Source organism: Dendrobates tinctorius, unplaced genomic scaffold (genome assembly GCF_039654945.1).
Source record: "Dendrobates tinctorius isolate UK_male_01 unplaced genomic scaffold, ASM3965494v1 ptg000115l, whole genome shotgun sequence".
NCBI classification, from domain to species: Eukaryota; Metazoa; Chordata; class Amphibia; order Anura; family Dendrobatidae; genus Dendrobates; species Dendrobates tinctorius.
Window position 1 is genome coordinate 4,826,315 of NW_027361783.1, and position 19,132 is coordinate 4,845,446.

A 19,132-nucleotide genomic window follows, 5' to 3' on the forward strand; every position below is an offset into this window, starting at 1 on the left:
GTCAACTTTTAACCCTTATTTTTTTTTTTTTTTGTTAGGAAGTTTTGTTTCCAAAATTGTGCTGATGTAAATAAATGTTAAGTATTTTGTGTGCCATATCTCTCCATTTTAAGGGGATAAAAATTAAATGATTGAAAACTGTGAAATTTCAAAATTTTCGCCATATTTCCGTTTTTTTTTCGTAAATAAATGCAAATCATATCGAATAAATTTTACCTCTAACATGAAGTAAAATGTCACGAAAAAACAATCTCGGTATCACCGGGATCCGTTGAAGCCTTCCAGAGTTATGACCTCATAAAGTGACAGTGGTCAGAATTATAAAAATTGGCCTGGGCATTAAGCTGCAAATTGGCTCCGTCACTAAGGGGTTAAAGGAAATCTTTACCGTTGGCCGCTGTGAGGTTTTTTAAAGACTTGTCCTCATTATTTAATGACATGGAGTATTTTAATAATTTTGTGAAAATGATTTCTTTTATTTATATTCAATTCTTCCATTACAGCTATATGGGCATTGGGCTATCCACACAGGGCGTCAATCTGAACAGACTCCCAGGTACGTGCTTGACAAGTATAATATGTATTTATATGTCGCTAGGGATAGAGATGACGGAGGAGGCAAAATAATGAATTCATAGATTTACTTATGCACTTCTGTAATTCTTCATAGGCGCATTGCCCTCTTTCATGTAATGCTGTTTTGCAGGAGCCACTAGTACATTCATGATGTAGAGTCTTATAGATCTGACGGAACTGCTAATCATGTATCATTCACTAGTTGTTGTTGTTGTTTGTTGCTGTTGTTTGTTATTCCAGTAAATCATCACTGATATTGGGAAATATTTAACCTGTGTAGTAATTTTTTTTTTTCTTTTTGCTTCTTACTTTGGCAACAAAAAGGTTGGGATAAGCATTCCTATGGATATCATGGAGATGATGGACATTCATTTTGCTCTTCTGGAACTGGCCAGCCTTATGGGCCGACTTTTACCACTGGCGATGTCATTGGATGCTGTGTTAACCTAATTGATAATACATGCTTCTATACTAAAAATGGCCACAGCCTAGGTAAATAAGCAGATGTGCCGGGGGATTTCTATATGTAATATAGCAGTGCGGAGGCTTGTGAATGGAGTCCACTCAGTGATTGCTAATGTGAATACTCTCATTATTCCAACATCCAATAAACTTATTCTTTGAATGCAAAGATGTGTACATTCAGCAGACATTTCTACACTCCCGAGGAACTGCTTCGGCCATTGGCTACTTAGGGGGTGGTGGTATTTGTTTTAGAGGAGGATATATATAATATATTATACTATTCCTCACATGTAAAGTGCCATGGAATTAGTGGCTTTATAATAATAAATTTTATATATGTATAATATATATATTCGTTTATAAGCCGACCCATGTACCGACCCCCCCCCCCCTAATTTTGCCACAAAAACTGGGAAAACTTATTGACTCACGTATAAGCCTAGGGTTAAAGGTGGTCCAAGAAGATGCTCCATAAATACCCCCCATGTGCTGCTGCACAAGGGTTAATGCTGCCCCATAAGATGCTCAATAAATACCCCCCATAATATGCTGCTGCACAAGGGTTAATGCTGCCCCATGAGATGCTCCATAAATACCCCCCATATGCTGCTGCACAAGGTTTAATGCTGCCCAATAAGGTTCTCCATAAATACCCCCCATATGCTACTACACAAGGGTTAATGGTGGTCCAAGAAGATGCTCCATAAATACTCCCCATATGCTGCTGCACAAGGGTTAATGCTGCCCCATAAGATGTTCAATAAATACCCCCTATAATATGCTGCACAAGGGTTAATGCTCCATAAAAACCCCTATATTCTGCACAAGGGTTAATGCTGCCCCATAAGATGCCCCATATGCTGCTGCACAAGGGTTACTGCTGCCTCATAAGATGCTCCATAAATACCCCCCATAGGCTGCTGCACAAGGGTTAATGCTTTAATGCTGCCCCATAAGATGCTCCATATATACCCCCCATAGGCTGCTGCACAAGGGTTAATGCTGCCCCATAAGATGCTCCATAAATACCCCTTATTTACTGCTGCTTCAATAAAAGAAAAAAATGACATACTTACCTCTCCGTCTCTGGGGGCCAGGTGCCGGTGTCTTGAGCCCCCGGCACCGGCGATATTTACCAGAGCCTGTTCCATCGCCGTCCACCGCTGTGTCTCACTCTCCCGGGTCTCTGCAGTGACAGCAGAGGGCACACACTGACTGATTACGTCATTGTGCCCTCTGCCGTCACAGCAGGAGGACCCGGAGATACAGCAGTGCACGGCGATGAAACCGGGACAGGTGAATATTACTCTGCCCCCGTCATACTCACCCCTCCTGGCGCAAGGTCTTCTGTGCAGCGGCAGCCCCTGCTTCTCCCTCTGCCGTCTGCTTCCTGCATTCAGCTGGTCACGTGGTACCGCTCATTAAATTCATAAATATGCTCATATTTATGAGTTTAATGAGCGGTACCACGTGACCACTGAATGCAGGAGGCAGAGGGAGAAGCAGGGGCTGTAGAGATGTGCCAGGAGTTGAGTATGGTCTCTGACCCCCCCCCCCCGCTCGCCCACCCCCCGATATATGACTCGCGTATAAGCCGAGGGGGGGACTTTCAGCCCAAAAAAATGGGCTGAAAATCTCGGCTTATACATGAGTATATACGGTATATAATATACACACACATTTTGCAAACATTTTTATGTGGAAGTCATTGTTGCTGTGGTTCTAATGCGTCCTACAAAGGAACATTTCTTACTAATCTAATTTATTTTTACTTCTTCTTTTTCCCCCTTAACAGGAATTGCGTTCACAGATCTTCCGGTAAGTCTTATTCAAGTTAAGTTCTTTTATGGTGTAGATGAGTGGATAGTGCTAATGGATTTTGCTTGGTTATAAAGCATCTTTGTACTTTATTTGTGTAGTCGTTTTATTCCTTTTGAGCAAATCTCTAGCGCTGCATAATATGTTGGCGCCAGGGTTGATCGAATAGCTATAGCGCTTACTGAATAGTTGCATCCGGATACCTGGAGCGCCCCCGATAACTATGCTATTGCTATCTTCTCCTTCATCCTGGCCAAGAATAAGCCTGTGTAGCCTGAACACAGGCCTTGTGCTTGTGAGAAAGATGTACTGGCACTCACCATCTGGAGAAAAATTTCAGTCTTGGCTGCGTGCCGTTAAATACAGGCAGGTTGGGAGCTTTGCAGAGTGCATCCAGTCAACAGCCATTTCGCATTCAACAACGCTGCTATAGATCTGCATCTCAAACCCGTCAAAATTATTTTTGAACACAAAACGGCTGCTGTCTGGTTGCACTCTGCAAAGCTCCCAACCTGCCTGTATTTTTTTTTTTTTTTTTAATGGCACGCAGCCAAGACTGAAATTTTTCTTACACTTCTGGTTTCCTGGGTTGTGGCCATTTTCAATTCCAGTATCGCTCTCCACACCTATGGTTGCAGATAGTGCCGAGTCTTCCTTCACTTTTTGCTTTAGGCCTTGTGTTTGTTGACATAGCCAAGTATTAACAGTTAATTGCTGTCTTATTACCATTGTAGCTAATGCCATATTAACTTCTCCCTTTGTCTCTTGCATTGTACGGACATCCCTTTGTGTTGAGTAGCCCCATCACCTCGTCACCTGGTGTTTCCTTTAGTATGGCTGGAGTTACCATATATTTATACTCTACTAAACCAAATAGAATTTGAAGAACGAAATATGGTTCCCAGATGTAATAGAATTTTGTCTTTGTGTTCAGCCCAACTTGTACCCAACAGTTGGGCTTCAGACTCCAGGAGAAGTAGTGGATGCAAATTTTGGACAGAGTCCTTTTGTCTTTGACATAGAAGACTACATTCGTGAGTGGAGAACTAAAATCCAGGCACAGATTGAGCGGTTCCCTGTTGCTGGAGATTGGCAGTCTATAATACAGAGGTAAGGAGTTTGTTAGGGCTTCCTTTTTGTATCTGCACTCCTTAGTGAATTTATGTTTGGGTGTAAGACTAGGGTTAAAAGCAGTTGATGTGCTGCTCACCCTAACGTACATTACAGCTATAAAAGTTGTATTTTTCTCGGGAAACGTGGTGTGTCTTGTCTAACATTATATATACTGAGGAAAATGAGCTCCGGTAAGGGAGAGCCTAAAGAATCCACATTAACCACGTTTACACAGAAATGGAGTATCCATATCATTCTTTATGCTCATGAGCTCCGGGTCACTGCCCCTCGTGTTAATTGTCAGCTTTTTTTCTGTGCACAGTGTAGGGAGATGGCTGTCAATGAATGGAGGGGTGGAAAGCATAGCCGGAGCTCATGAATATCTAGGACTGCATAGCCTTAGCAGGAGCTCTGCACTGAGAGGACTAGCAGAGATGCAGCAGCTCACCCTGATTTATCCCAACTATATCCAGGAGCCCAGTAACAGACCCAGGGCTGGAATCTGGGTCATTGCTCCTACTGCTGTCAGATCGGCCAGCACAAAGATGGTGATACATGCCCCAATGACTTGCACATTTCTGTTTCTATGTGAATATTGACTTAAGTGTGTGTGTGTTTCTCTTCTATTGATTATGTAGAGGCTTATCTGCGCTAAGATGAATCACTCATGAAAGGGGTATTCCCTCAAGCTCATTCATGACCCATTGACAAATCTTTGCAAATGAAACCAATGAACTCGGATACTGTACCCTGCTGGTTTGTTCCTACCCTGCCCTCACCTACCTCTTCCAGTGGTTATCTGCTAACAGGCCGAGCAAGTGCATTTCTGTTCTGCCATCTCTCTTGCAGTCCCCTTTGCATAATGGTGGAGCGTTCACTAAGCTGACACAGAAAAATGCCTGTGCACACGGCCTTACATACGGCAATCGTAATGGCTGAAAACCTCTCCCACTCCATTCTTCTATTGCACAGTTCACTTCATTTGATGAGAATCTGTTCATTGCATTGATTTGGCCTTTTGTTATTAGTATTGCTTTTAGTGTTATTTTTAATGTGGGTTTTTTTTTTTATTTTTTTTTTTGTTTTTTTTTTATTTGTGGCGTTCAATCCTTTTAAGTCTCAAGAACTTTGCAGTAAAAGCAAAACTAGTGTGCGATCATGGTTGTAAACCAGCTATTCCTCTGTATGGCTGCTGTAACGGTGCTGATTACCTTTGTTTAGGATGGTGTCTTCTTATCTGGTCCATCATGGCTACTGTTCCACTGCAGAGGCTTTCGCCAAGTCCACAGATCAGACTGTTCAGGAAGAGCTGGCCTCCATTAAAAATAGACAAAGTGAGTTTGTACCTGCGTGTAGTAAGACCGCGTCGTATCCTTTTAGTGGTAGTCTCTTGCTCCGCAGATCTGTCGCACATTACAGCAGACTGTCGGCATGTTACCTGCACAACCAGCCATGATACTACGGCCTCTGCTATGTGGATGAATGACTTCATACAATGGACAGAAGGCTGATCATTATTAGGCGGGGTGGGGTTCTGTGTAAATCTCCGACCAGGACACATGCATTTCAGAAGTTAACGCTTTCGGTTATAAAATATAATATTTTACCTATTTGCTGGGGATACTGAAGCTTTTCAGGTTGAATTTCCAACAATGCCAAGGAAAATGGGTGTACGTGCATTTCCCATGCTCACATGTGGATGTCTTAAAGGGATTGTCTGGCCCTGTGATGAATCCCTGCAGTCACTCTATATGACTGCAGACTTCTGAATACCTATAGTTCATGCACCACTCTTGCCAGTGAGAGCAGGTGGTCATGTAGCCTCTAGTCGGTCACGTGCAGACTAGAGGTGCTCAGCCTCACTCAATACAAGTGAATTGCGCTAGGCTGACCACGTCTAGTCTGAATGTGTCTAAAAGTATGCAAATCACATACTTGTGGCCACATGATTCTCACTGGAAACAGTGGTGCGTGAACTGTAAGGTTTTAGAAGCTTTCAGTTATGTAGACCGGACAACTCCTTTAACCTTATCTTGTATAAATTTTGTTTGCTATGCAATTACAGTAAAAGTCATGTTGTATACTGCTATATATGTTTTACTACTGTGGTACAATGCAGTTATCTGTAAATTGACTAATTGTCTTTTTTTAATAGGGATTCAGAAATTAGTGTTGGCAGGAAGAATGGGAGAGGCGATCGAGACCACCCAGCAGTTATACCCCAACCTGCTAGAAAGGAATCCTAATCTGTTCTTTACCTTAAAGTGAGTGTCCAGCGTTGTCTGGGATCGGCATCTCGCAAGCAGAGGTTGCTGTGGCCTTTTTATTATATTATAGATTATATTCCTCTGGGCTATGTTGGGTATTGCGGCTCAGGCCCATTTTCTTATAATATCCGTCATATCCCAAGGACACGAGTGGTGCTGTATTAAGGTTAGGCCACGCTTTTATATTTTTTTTTTACTCTCAAATGGGCCTTTTAATCATCGTTCAGGATGACAAATGGCTAAAACCAAATTCCATAACATACAAACAATATGTAGGACATAACGGGTCTGAAATCTGACCTGCGTGCTGTCTCCTCGGCAGCCATGATCATGCAGTCAGCCGGCTTGTACTGTCCTAGTCTCAACAATGTGGACATGAATCTAAAACTGAAGAACTGTTAGATAATAAAGTTCAGCCATTGTGCATGTGTCGATGTATTCTCTGTAACAAAATACTCTTCTTCTCAGAGTTAGGCAATTCATAGAGATGGTGAACGGGACCGACAGTGAAGTGAGATGTCTGGGAGGTCGCAGTCCTAAGTCACAAGACAGTTATTCAGGTAGGCCACAACATGAGCTACAGGCACAGACTTCACAAAGAGCGGGCCTGCTGAGGCTCAGGTGCAACGGTTTGTGGCCAAAAAAAAGCCATGTTCTTTTTTTTATCCTGAATACCCCTATTAGGTTGTGTGGTGGTCTAGCACTGTAAGCCAATAAAAAGTATTGATCTGTTACCAGCAATGGAATAAATTAATTAACACCGAAGGTGCGGACAAGATATTCATAATAACAGTAACCACAACAAGAAGTGATGACATATCGCTAGAATACGCCATTATGTCCGATCTCCGACTGTCAAGATCCCAACAACACTCAGAATAAAGTGGTCCGGGTGCTAGGTATGCCCTGTGGCTACTTTCAGGTTCCTCTTCTACAGCTATGGTCCAACCACGCCAGGTGTCAAGAATTACGACACATCCCCATTCACTTAAAGGGAATCTGTCAAACCCTGGAAGATTTTGAAATCAGTGCTACCTGTATGCTTTTATAGCTGTGGTCTAAATTTTGAGACCTTCATTTATAATGTTAAATGTTAATGATTTCTTCCGGGCTCCAGGGTGTGTGGTGCCTGGAAGAAATTGCTGCATCCTGACTTCATTATAATGTACCCCCTTTCCCATCAGCGTCAGACTGACCTGTTTGGCGCTGTAATCGCACACGTGCGCTATGCACTAGTGCCGGTTACGTAAACCCTGTCTGCCCTCCTGTGGGCAGTGTCTGATTACTCACTGGTCTAAAGGCTGCCATATAGACCATTATCAGCGGGCTCGACAGACAGTCAAATATGTTGACCCTTCCCTGACAGGTAACGTCAAGGGAGAGAAGGATCCGGCATGTCTTGATTTCCAAGCGCACCGATGTCTGGAGTGAAGGCTGTCAGCTGAACGGTCGGCCGAACCATCAGCAATCTGTTGTGTATGAGGTCTTAACGCCTTAGCAAAAGTGGCATGTAGTCCTTGCTTGGTAATAAAGTGTCCCTCTCCTTCATGTCCACCACCTGGGATAATGCGCTAACTGGATTTTGGTTTGTACAAGTAGTGAATTCCTGACAACGATGAGGATCCCGTTGTACATGGGATGAGTCCAGGCCGGAGCCTTCATCCTACAAGGCTGACTATCCGTTCTAGTTTGTGTTTTATTACACTGATTTGTTTTTCCCCTCTGTATACAGCACTTATAGCCTTGGCTTTCTCTTCTCAGGTTCGGATAGCAATTGCAGTAATGGTGTAATATCTAACAAAAGTCACCAGTCCCACAGTCGTAGTAAACACCAGCCTTCCAGCCTAAATGTGACAGAACTGAACAGTATAAACATGACAATGTCACAGCAAATTAACAACTACACCAGGTACGCAGCTCCTGCTGAGCCTTGGGCGTCTATCTGATCGCACGCCTTGCCGAAATCTGTCAGCGTGAATCTGTGCATCCCCTCTAGAGCATGATGGCCTGTGACTCCTCTCCCACTGCAGACCCCCACACGGAAGGCAGAATGACGCTGCTCGGCTGGAGCGTTCAAGTGTGGGCGGCATGTCCCTGTCAGAATACGGATTTTTCATTGAGATTTTCGCTTTGGTGAAATCCATTAACACTGCGTATAGCGATATTGGTGACTGAATATTAATGATCGCCTGGTCCGCAACAGGTCAGTAATCTGTGGTCTCTGGACAGGAGCCCTGTGAAACACATCCTACCTGGCAGCATCCCCGGCTCCCCTTGTAATTAAATGGCTTAGCACGATGTCGGGTGTACGTCACGCTGTAAACATATTGTCACGCCAGACAAGCCAATCTAGAGCAGAGCCACAGATGGTGTCAGGTTGGAGGCGGTTTGCAGGGCTAACCTTCAGCGGCCATGGAATACTGTCCCGGCTGCTGTACCAAGGTCCTACGAAAGGATTTGCTCATCTTTATTGTATATCTAAAATAAGGATGGTAAGACAATTTTTTATTTTTTTTCAGCAATGATGTAGAAATGGAGACTGATCACTATTCCAACGGTTTTGCCGCTGCTTCATCTAATGGATTTCTTAATGGCAGTACTAAGCATGACAATGAATTGGAAGAATGTGACACTGAAATGGGTTTGTGCTTACGTTTATTGCCTTACAAACAGTAGCAGCAGATCTTTTATCCACCCGATGTCCATTTGTGTGAGAGACTCCAGCCTTTTCACAATTGGTGCTCTCCTGTATGGAAATGACATGACCACAAAGCGCAGCATCAAGTGAGCAAGGCTCCCTTGGATCAGATTAGAGTGGGAAATTCGAGTGACCTGAGCGACTTCGAAAGCGACATGGTCATGGATTTCACTCTAAAAATCTGCATCATGGTAGTGAATGGGCTTTTACAAAACCAAATTCCCATATGGTGGACAGTTCTCCAGATGAGTGATGCTGCATCATATTCCTATAGCCTGCATTCGGCTGGGTTCACCCCTGTGTTTGGGAATTCTGTTACGTGTTTGTGTTTTGAACTTAAAAATAAAATAAATGTTCTTTATGATGTAGAACTATGCTAACCACTATGCCAGTCGTTTTGCGGGTGCTACCTTGTACGGCACATCACCCGAGACGAGAGAATGGCTGCAGCAGTCTTGTGCCTATAAGTGATGTCATTACCCCAGCCAAGTACACACAGACTATGTCCCTTAGTTTTCTTTTTGGTTTTTAAAGACCAGTAAGCTTTGAAGGGTCACAAGGGCAATGATGCAAAATAACTTGCTTCTTTCCTCTTTTGGCAGAGGTAGATTCAACTCAGGTGAGACGCCAACTGTGTGGAGGAAGCCAAGCTGCTGTAGAGAGGATGATATGTTTTGGGAGAGAACTACAAGCCATGAGCGAGCAACTACGGAGAGAACGTGGAAAAAATGCCACTAACAAAAATATGCTGAAGGTAAATATCTGGCTGAGTCAAGATGGCTTCTCTCATTCCTTCCATTTATGAATGAAGACCTTACTTTTCCGTTTCGCTCGATGCCATGAGTGCTGGACATATACTGGGCTGTTTTGAGCTGATACACATTTTAAGAGGTTCTTTGATGTTTTTTTAAATGGAGTCTGTCAGCACAAAGTGACTTTTCAAACCAAGCACATGTGCTCGGTGCATGAAGGCGTGGCCAGTCAGTTCAGTGCACTCTCCCGTCTACTTGTTTTCCATCTCTCTCTCCCCTTTGGCTCCTGTAAAACCCAGAGCTGTCAATCAAGAAATAGTGTCCTTGGTCCCGTCAGGGCTTGTATCCGGACCTACCTGCAAAACAGGATTTGGACGTATGTGGCCATGGTGTCAGCAGATTCACCGCCTGCTTTGATGAGCATAATTTTCAGGTATATATGCCTACTGGAGGTTTACTCTCAGATGCAGTCTGCTACGTCTGGTTGTCCGCCTCCAGTAGGCGTATCCGCCTGGAAATTATGCACTACAGACCACGTGTCGACTTCATCAGCGCCATTATAGTCTATGAGCCCATTGACACACATGTTCAAATCCTGTTTGTGGTGGGGGATGGGGGTACACGGAGCGCCTGTACTTGGTTTGAACAGAAATTTTGTGCTCACCGAGTCCCTTTAAACTTCACTGGGAAAGGTCAGCATTGAGAAAAAAAGAGATGACCTGATTTCCAACGGAATCCTGTCTTGCACTGCTGGCGTGGAAGTGATGACATCACGACCAACGGTGATCTGACAACTGAGGCCACTGATTGGCTGCAGGGGCCCAGTGACGGGTGGTCAGGACATCATTTCTCCCGGCTGGCTTCCTGTGAATACACCGGAGAACTATAGAAAGATATTGGGTCACTTTAGCCTCATACATGATGTAACATTCAGCCGGTATTACCGCTGGAGTCTGTACCCTGCTCGTATGTCTGCTCTGAGAATCTGATCTCTGCTGATAGTGTATATATAGACTATGTCAGGTGCCTATGGCTGGTGGTGGTATGGATGACAAGCCTGTCGGGGGGGGGGGGGTCTCCTACTCTTTTGATTTATTTTTGTATACAGTGCAGCCTACTAGAAGAGAGCTAGGTGTGTCACATTGGTGTTTTGGACTAATCTACAATGTCTTGTCTTTATTTTACATATTGTGTTTGTTCTTTCTTACCCAGGACGCATTTAGTTTACTTGCATACTCTGACCCCTGGAACAGCCCAGTGGGCTACCAGCTCGATCCTATACAGAGGGAACATGTGTGCTCATCCCTTAATAGTGCAATACTAGGTAAGACGTGTGCCCAGCACATCCCTACAGTCTCCATCCATAACATTTTGCTCATACCACAGCAATTCACAGTTTCCCATTGCTTGTATGCCTGAAAAAGAGATCGGGACCAGCCGGGATAAAGGAGAGGATGTGACACCAATGAGGAACTTTTTCACTTATTATCAAAAGAAATGTTATTTAATCCTGTCTTTCCATCAGACCCGTTCCTCTGCTCTCACATTCGCTCCTGCTATCTCCCAGCGCACCCTGCACCCATTTTAAACACAAAGACTGATATTTTATACAGTAGTTTGTCATGTCCCGCTATGGGTACCATAGAAACAGTCTGGGAATTCTGCCAAATCCAATGCAGCATTGTTAGTTTAAGTGGGATCTGAGAGGATGTCTGTTCATGTATACAGGCCCCCAGTCTTTGTGGGACTACGTACAGGCCTCCCCAGTCTTTGTGGGACTACGTACAGGCCCCCCCAGTCTTTGTGGGACTACGTACAGGCCCCCCCAGTCTTTGTGGAACTACATATAGGATGCCAATCTTTTTCTCCTATTGAAATATAGGAGGTACTTAATTCCATGTACATTATAGCAGGGCTGTGGAGTCGGAAAGCCAAACCTGCGACTCCGACTCCTCAATTTCCCTTACACCGACTACGACTCCCACACATATTGCTTATATTTAAGTGAAAAATTTATTGTAGTACAATGTGAACATCAGACATTTAATCATTTTTATGATCCAAAAATCAAGATATTTAGTTTACACAGAATATATATTTATTGGAATACAACTTTAGAACACAAAAAACTGTAATAAATTGTAAATATGTAATACACTATGTAATATCGATTACATATATACAGTACAGACCAAAAGTTTGGACACACCTTCTCATTCAAAGAGTTTTCTTTTATTTCATGACTATGAAAATTGTAGATTCATTCTGAAGGCATCAAAACTATGAATTAGCACATGTGGAATTATATAATTAACAAAAAAGTGTGAAACAACTGAAAATAAGTCTTATATTCTAGGTTCTTCAAAGAAGCCACCTTTTGCTTTGATTACTGCTTTGCACACTCTTGGCATTCTCTTGATGAGCTTCAAGAGTTAATCACCGGAAATGGTCTTCCAACAGTCTTGAAGGAGTTCCAAGAGATGCTTAGCACTTGTTGGCCCTTTTGCCTTCACTCTGCTGTCCAGCTCACCCCAAACCATCTTGATAGGGTTCATGTCTGGTGACTGTGGAGGCCAGGTCATCTGGTGTAGCCTGGAGGTGTGTTTGGGGTCTTTGTCCTGTTGAAAAATAAATGATGGTCCAACTAAACGCAAACCGGATGGAATAGCATGCCACTGCAAGATGCTGTGGTAGCCATGCTGGTTCAGTGTGCCTTCAATTTTGAATAAATCCCCAACAGAGTCACCAGCAAAGCACCCCCACACCATCTCACCTCTTCCTCCATGCTTCACGGTGGGAACCAGGCATGTAGAGTCCATCCATTCACTTTTTCTGCGTCACACAAAGACATGGTGGTTGGAACCAAAGATCTCAAATTTGGACTCATCAGACCAAAGCACAGATTTCCACTGGTCTAATGTCCATTCCTTGTGTTCTTTAGCCCAAACAAGTCTCTTCTGCTTGTTGCCTGTCCTTAGCAGTGGTTTCCTAGCAGCTATTATACCATGAAGGCCTGCTGCACAAAGTCTCCTCTTAACAGTTGTAGAAATGTGTCTGCTGCTAGAACTCTGTGCATTGACCTGGTCTCTAATCTGAGTTGCTGTTAACCTGCGATTTCTGAGGCTGGTGACTCGGATGAACTTATCCTCTGCAGCAGAGGTGACTCTTGGTCTTCCATTCCTGGGGTGGTCCTCATGTGAATGTGAGCCAGTTTCTTTGTAGCGCTTGATGGCTTTTGCCACTGCACTTCGGGACACTTTCAAAGTTTTCCCAATTTTTCGGACTGACTCACCTTCATTTCTTAAAGTAATGATGGCCACTCATTTTTCTTTACTTAGCTGCTTTTTTTTCTTGCCATAATACAAGTTCTAAAGTGAAGGGTTAAAACTAAAATCAGAACTGAAGTTTCACTTCTCCATTTCTCTGAAGGTTTCGTTTCTTCATTTTTGTTGCTGTAAGATAAATTTTTGTAATTGGCATGGGCTGTCATGAAACCAGACTGTTCTCATCAGGTGCAAAGATAAGGGGCTGGGGGGGGTGTATTGCTCTGAATATGCCATTATACTACTTTCTACGCTATCTAGGTACGGACATATATGCAGTTCCGGTTTCCTTGCAATATTATTGGCTTATAAAGTGAAATGATTTTATTGGTAGTTGAGAACTTTGCATAATTAAGCAAAATATTATAATAGAAGTGACTACAATAAACGGGTTACCGATCTCTTTGGATCGTCCCATACAGAGACACATCTCCGTTTGGTCATTTGAGTTGCTAGCAACACTCTGTGGAATAATTTGGACATCACTGGCTCAACCGTGAAGGGTTAATTTAACTCTCTCCCTATCACTAACAGTCTATTCAGTAGGACTATCAGCTGTGTATCCACCAGACTTTTGCACAACACAACTGATGGTCCCAACCCCATTTATAAGGCTAGAAATCCCACTTATTAAACCTGACAGGGCACTCCTGTGAAGTGAAAACCATTTCTGGTGACTACCTCTTGAAGCTCATCAAGAGAATGCCAAGAGTGTGCAAAGCAGTAATCAAGCAAAAGGTGGCTACTTTGAAGAACCTAGAATATAAGACACACAGTATTTTCAGTCCTTTCACACTATTTTGTTAATTATATAATTCCACATGTGTTAATTCATAGTTTTGATGACTTTAGAGTGAATCTACAATTTTCATAGTCATGAAAATAAACAAAACTGTCCAAGCTTATGGTCTGTACTGTGTGTATGTATGTGTGTGTGTTTATGTATATGTATATATATGTATATATATATATATATATATATATATATATATATATATATATAAACACTATGACTTATCTCAGCTAAGACAAAGCCTAGATCCTCAGGCTACATTCACACCATGGGCGTAGCCAGGATCAAACCTGGGGGAGGCAGAACCTCATGCTGCACACCTCAGCTGCTGCAGAACCTCATACTGCACACCCCTACACTTGAAAATAAAGCCTGCACCTTAAGAAGATGTGGGGATGAATGCAGTCTATTTATTCCAACTATCAATTGATGTTGATGTGTTACTGAAGACGAGCAATGCCTGTCCTGGGCGTCCTTTTGGACAGCTATGAGGTGTACCTGACTGATGCTAAAAAAAAGGAGTGTTAGTCTGTGTGCTACCCGGTTTTCATTCTTTTTGGTACAGATACGATATGGATAGACAGATATGGATAAATGGATATATAGATAGAGCAGATTTCTAAAAACCTTTCAGGTGATGCAGTTTTTTAAAAAGCTGATCGGCTTTTGCAGCTGAAAAACGTATCCTCAAAAACCGCAGGAAAAACGCTGTGTGTGAATGTAGCCTTAGATCAGGAATATAACAGCCATTTATAGGACACTTCATAACTTTCCCAAATTCCTATGAAAAAACATTCAGCACATTCTGCATTGAACTACTACACCCAATTTATTATATATTTTAAGAGTCGGTCCATTTTATTCCGACTCCACCAAAATGAGCACAGACTCCACGACTCAGACTCCACAGCCCTGCATTATAGTACTGATATCACAAATACGGATGAATAGATTTTTAAAGTCTCATTCATGTGTTGATGATCAAGTCATGTTGCGATTGCAATACAATTGCCAACAGCTGAATGGTTCCCTCTTCCGGGGCATGTCATATGACATTACAACAAACCACGTTGCTCTCTGATGCCTTTCTGCTACAAAGTATTAGATGTGTGACACGTTTCATGTGAGTGAGAGTTGTCCACTTTGCCCACTGCTCATAGTCCTAGCCAGTACTGAGCCTGGTATAAGGGTTCCTATTAATACTGATAAAGATACCATCATGCATCTTCTTTCTGACACAGCCCCTCGAGTATACCAATGTGGAGACAGTATAGGTTAGGGTTATTATAGACTATACATAACTTCCACCTTTTGTGGAATATGGCACCGAAAGTTTAAAGGGAAACCCATCAGTTGATTTATCCCGCCCCAAACCACAGTCAGCATGAACCAGAGCCTGGTTGCACGATTGCAGCCAGGTATGTTTTTCTGTGAAATGCTCCAAAGTTTCAGAGAAAATGTAGTTTAAAGATCCTTCCAGAAACAATAGGAATAGACAAGACTAATCCAGCTCTGCAGACAGCAAGATTCTTCCCACACAGCTCTAGTTGACAGGTCTCTCCTGTGTGTACATAGAGAGACTTGTCAATGGAGCAGAAGGGGAGGAACCGGCCATGACCGTGCCGAATTAGTCTCCTTCATTCCCATGGACTCCACTGGATATTAAACTATGTTTTCTCTGAAACGTTGAGCAAACATTCCTGGCTGCAATTATGAGTCCAGGCTCTGATTCCCGCTATATGTGGTTTGGTGACAATACAGTAAGTGAGTGAGATGTATGATGGATAGGATTGTGTGTGCTAGAATATGACCATAGCTGTACAGCCATATGTCAGCTACAGAGCAATATATTATGTTGGCACTGAAGAGTTTCCCAGAAAAATCTTGTCCTGTTTAGGCCCACTGACCACAAGGTGCTCTACTTGTGCAGATGCTGCTAGACTTCTGGTGGTGGTCTTCTATTCAGAATGAATGTATGAAGTAATCCCCAATCCCAAAATAATTGTTTTGCCTATATTAAAGGGGTTTTCTAGTCTTAGGCCGGGGTCAGACCTGCGAGAAACTCGCACGAGTCTCGCGTCTCAAGACTGGAGCGCTCAGCTGCATAGAAATACATGCAGCCGCACACTCCGGTCCTGAGTGCCGGCGGCAGTGCCAGGTATTGAGATGCGAGACCCGTGTGAGTTTCTTGCAAGTGTGACCCCGGACTATATGTGACTGCAGACTTGTGAATTCAAACATGGAATGCACTGTGATGATTCTCCGATATCAGCGCTGGGAATGTGACCACAAGTAGGAGACTTGCATACTCCTGGTCACATTCCAACTAGACTGTTTCCGACCTCGCTTCCGTCTGGTTGGTTGTGGCAGGGAGTATTCGTATTGAATATGTGCAGTCACATGACCGCTGCTTCCGACACCAGAGAATCCTCACCGCGCGCAGTACACGTAATGTGAGTGTTCACATTAGAGTGATTGCAGACTTGTAGTTTAAGACCGGACAACCCCTTCAAATGTCATCTAGGTGAGTTGGATCTTCTTATCATTGATCTGGTAAGTTCCTAACCATATTGTTTTTAATTCTGTAGATATTCACAACCTGCCAAAGCAGCCGCCCCTGTCCCTGGCGTTAGAGCAAGCTGCGCAGTGTCTAGAGATGATGGCCCACTCAGGCATCGGCTCCTGTGCTTTTGCCAGGTTGAGTGATTACTTACATTAGCTATGCAGTAGAAGAAGCCAACAGCCTACGTGCAGTATGGAAATACTGTAAGACACATAGACCAGCTCTAGTTACTTGGAACTCATTTGTTTCCTTTATTTCGTTTGTAACAAGCACGTCCCTATCATTTGACTTTAAATAGCCTTGTTTTTTTCTAATTATTAATTCATTCAGTTTTAAGAGGATGTTGCTCTGGAATTCTGGTTTGCCATACCAGCAATAATTTGATTTGACTATATTAATCTATGTTAATCCTCTTACAATACGTGAGGTACAGTGAAGAATAGCGACTCACAGGGCGAGGCTTACATACAAGCAACCTGCTTGCAGCAGTCCTGTGTTTTTTGTTTTTTTTTTTAGTATTATTTTGGGATGCATTATAGACACTTATATGCTGTGCTGCAAGGATCCTTGTGATTGCAGGCCGTGCCGTTTTTTCTTTTCTTTTTCTGCGCACAGTTTATGGCTTCCCGGAGCCTCGCTGCCCAAGCTGTGTATCTTGAAACTGCACGCACTGTGAATGAAATCACAGGACATATGTAATGCTTATCGAAGACTGCCAGTGTACAGGTTGTGTATGGCACGTCTCATGTGTAGGCATCAATCTGCTTTTGTTTTCCCATTGAGGACGCCGTTAAAGGTAATGACATACAGTGTAGACTGCAGAGTTTCCATCTGTGTCATAAAACTTGAAATGACCCCCAAAAAAGTGTTGTGTTTTTTTTCTCCTTTTCTTTCTTTTTAATCTGCACCTCAACTGTAGTCCCAGGACACGTTGATATGGCCAGCTTCAACATTTGTACTTGCTATGGGCTGCGTCATTGTTTTTCCTGTTGTGTGATAATCTCTTTATTGTAACATGTCAGCACAGCGTGTGACGTGAAGAATTCTTCTCTACTCCGTCTATAACAACAGGACCGCTTCTTCACACTATATTTAGATAGGGATTGGTGTGTCTTTAATCATTTATTTATAGAAAAGAACCAAATATTTAGTCTTCTTCTAGGTATCTTAATTTCACCTTTGTACACTTTAATTTTTAAGTGCTAAAATATTGAATAAAAATGTTACTGTACTTAAATTAATCTGCCAATAAAAATTTAATTCGGAAACAAATCTGGTGTGTTTCATTAACTTAACAGCTAATTTTCATATTCATTGGTAAGTTTTATAAATGCAGTAGTGACTAAAGATGTTACAAAATGTACTGACTGGGCACTTTGTTAGAAGTGCTCGTCTGGAAGCGACCTAGACCTCCTTTAGCCTTTCAGAACATCAGCAAGATCGTGGCATAGATTCCACGTTGTGTAGGAATCTGTCCTGTCCATGAGGACTGGATCGTTTCTCACTGAAAATTAGCTGGAGGTAGGGATATGCTGTGGACAACCCGTTCTACCTCATCTCAGAGATGTTCTATTGGGTTAAAGGGGTTGTCCGGTCAAAACTGATAAGTCTGCAGTCACTCTGTGTGACTGCAGACTTATGACTCCCCAAAGCGTATGCCCTCTTCACTGCGGGGATTTGCCAGCTGCAGACCTGGAAGCGGAGGGCATGTATGAGTTGTATATACCACTGGCCATAGGGCGTGGCCTTTCTCCCATACACTTGTATTGAACCGAGGCCACACCCTGACCAATGACACGGATGGCCAGTGGGCGTGTCAGACTAGAGGGTGCGGCCCAGCTCCAAGAGTATGGAAGCGGGGCTGCGCCCACTGACTGGGGGTTATGTATAACGCATACATGTATAACTCGTACAGGTATAATTCATACCCTGGGTCTGAAAGATGCGAATCCCAGTGTAGCACAGTGCATGCACTGGGGGGATTCATAAGTCGACTGCAGTCACACAGAGTGACTGCAGACTTATGTGTTTTGACTAGACAGTGACTTTGAAATCTGAGGACTGTGAAGGCTGGGGAAGTAAGGAAAATTCGGACATGAACTGAAACGAATCCATGACTGTATGACCCTTGTTGATCAGAGGAGTATAGGGGAACAGGTGCCACCAATATAAATGAACTCCGTGCTATACACCCCAAAAAAACGATAGGAAGGATGGTGTATGGATGACACCAGTAGCCCAAAATTTATTCTTCTGATAACAGCTGGTATGAACCAATGAACTAGGCAATGCCTAGGCAAGACCTACTGTTCAATTGTCCAGCCATATGTACCAGAGGTCCCAGCGTGTGCCAATAACATATTCCCCACACATTTAGTTCACATCTCTATCTTGAACCATTATGTAGCATGTGCCATATTCTGACCTTATCTGCATGATCCAACAGAAATCTGGATTCATCTGACCCTGCAATTTTTTTTCTACAGCTCAGGGATCAAGTTTGGCAATCTTTTGTTCACTAAAGTCTTGTCTTGCTTTTCTGTCTCCCTTAGACATCACTTAAACTGGTCATCAAAGTGATGGCCCATCCGTGCTAGGAAACAGTGAGTTGTGTATTCAGACCTGTTAATTGAGGCCCCAGAGTTGTATTTGTCAGTGATCAGCTCGGCAGTGCACCATCTGGATGTCATAACATATACCTCTGACTTTTTTTTTGCTGAATTGTTTACATCTTCAGGATATTTTGTTCATTGCACTGCAGTTA

The 19,132-nt window shown here is 43.1% G+C and overlaps 1 protein-coding gene across 1 annotated transcript in view; it reads left to right on the plus strand.

Annotated features, from left to right (window-relative positions):
- The window catches only part of RANBP9 (RAN binding protein 9), a 79,776-nt gene extending 62,136 nt beyond the window's left edge, over window positions 1-17,640 (plus strand). The window contains exons 3-14 of the mRNA XM_073589954.1: window positions 504-556; window positions 901-1,068; window positions 2,837-2,859; window positions 3,794-3,969; window positions 5,194-5,306; window positions 6,128-6,236; window positions 6,708-6,799; window positions 8,001-8,148; window positions 8,759-8,880; window positions 9,540-9,691; window positions 10,902-11,013; window positions 16,394-17,640. Coding sequence (XP_073446055.1) covers window positions 504-556; window positions 901-1,068; window positions 2,837-2,859; window positions 3,794-3,969; window positions 5,194-5,306; window positions 6,128-6,236; window positions 6,708-6,799; window positions 8,001-8,148; window positions 8,759-8,880; window positions 9,540-9,691; window positions 10,902-11,013; window positions 16,394-16,524 — 1,399 coding nt within the window. The 3' untranslated portion in view covers window positions 16,525-17,640. The remainder of the gene's footprint in view (window positions 1-503; window positions 557-900; window positions 1,069-2,836; window positions 2,860-3,793; window positions 3,970-5,193; window positions 5,307-6,127; window positions 6,237-6,707; window positions 6,800-8,000; window positions 8,149-8,758; window positions 8,881-9,539; window positions 9,692-10,901; window positions 11,014-16,393) is intronic.
- The last annotated feature ends 1,492 nt before the right edge of the window (window positions 17,641-19,132 follow it).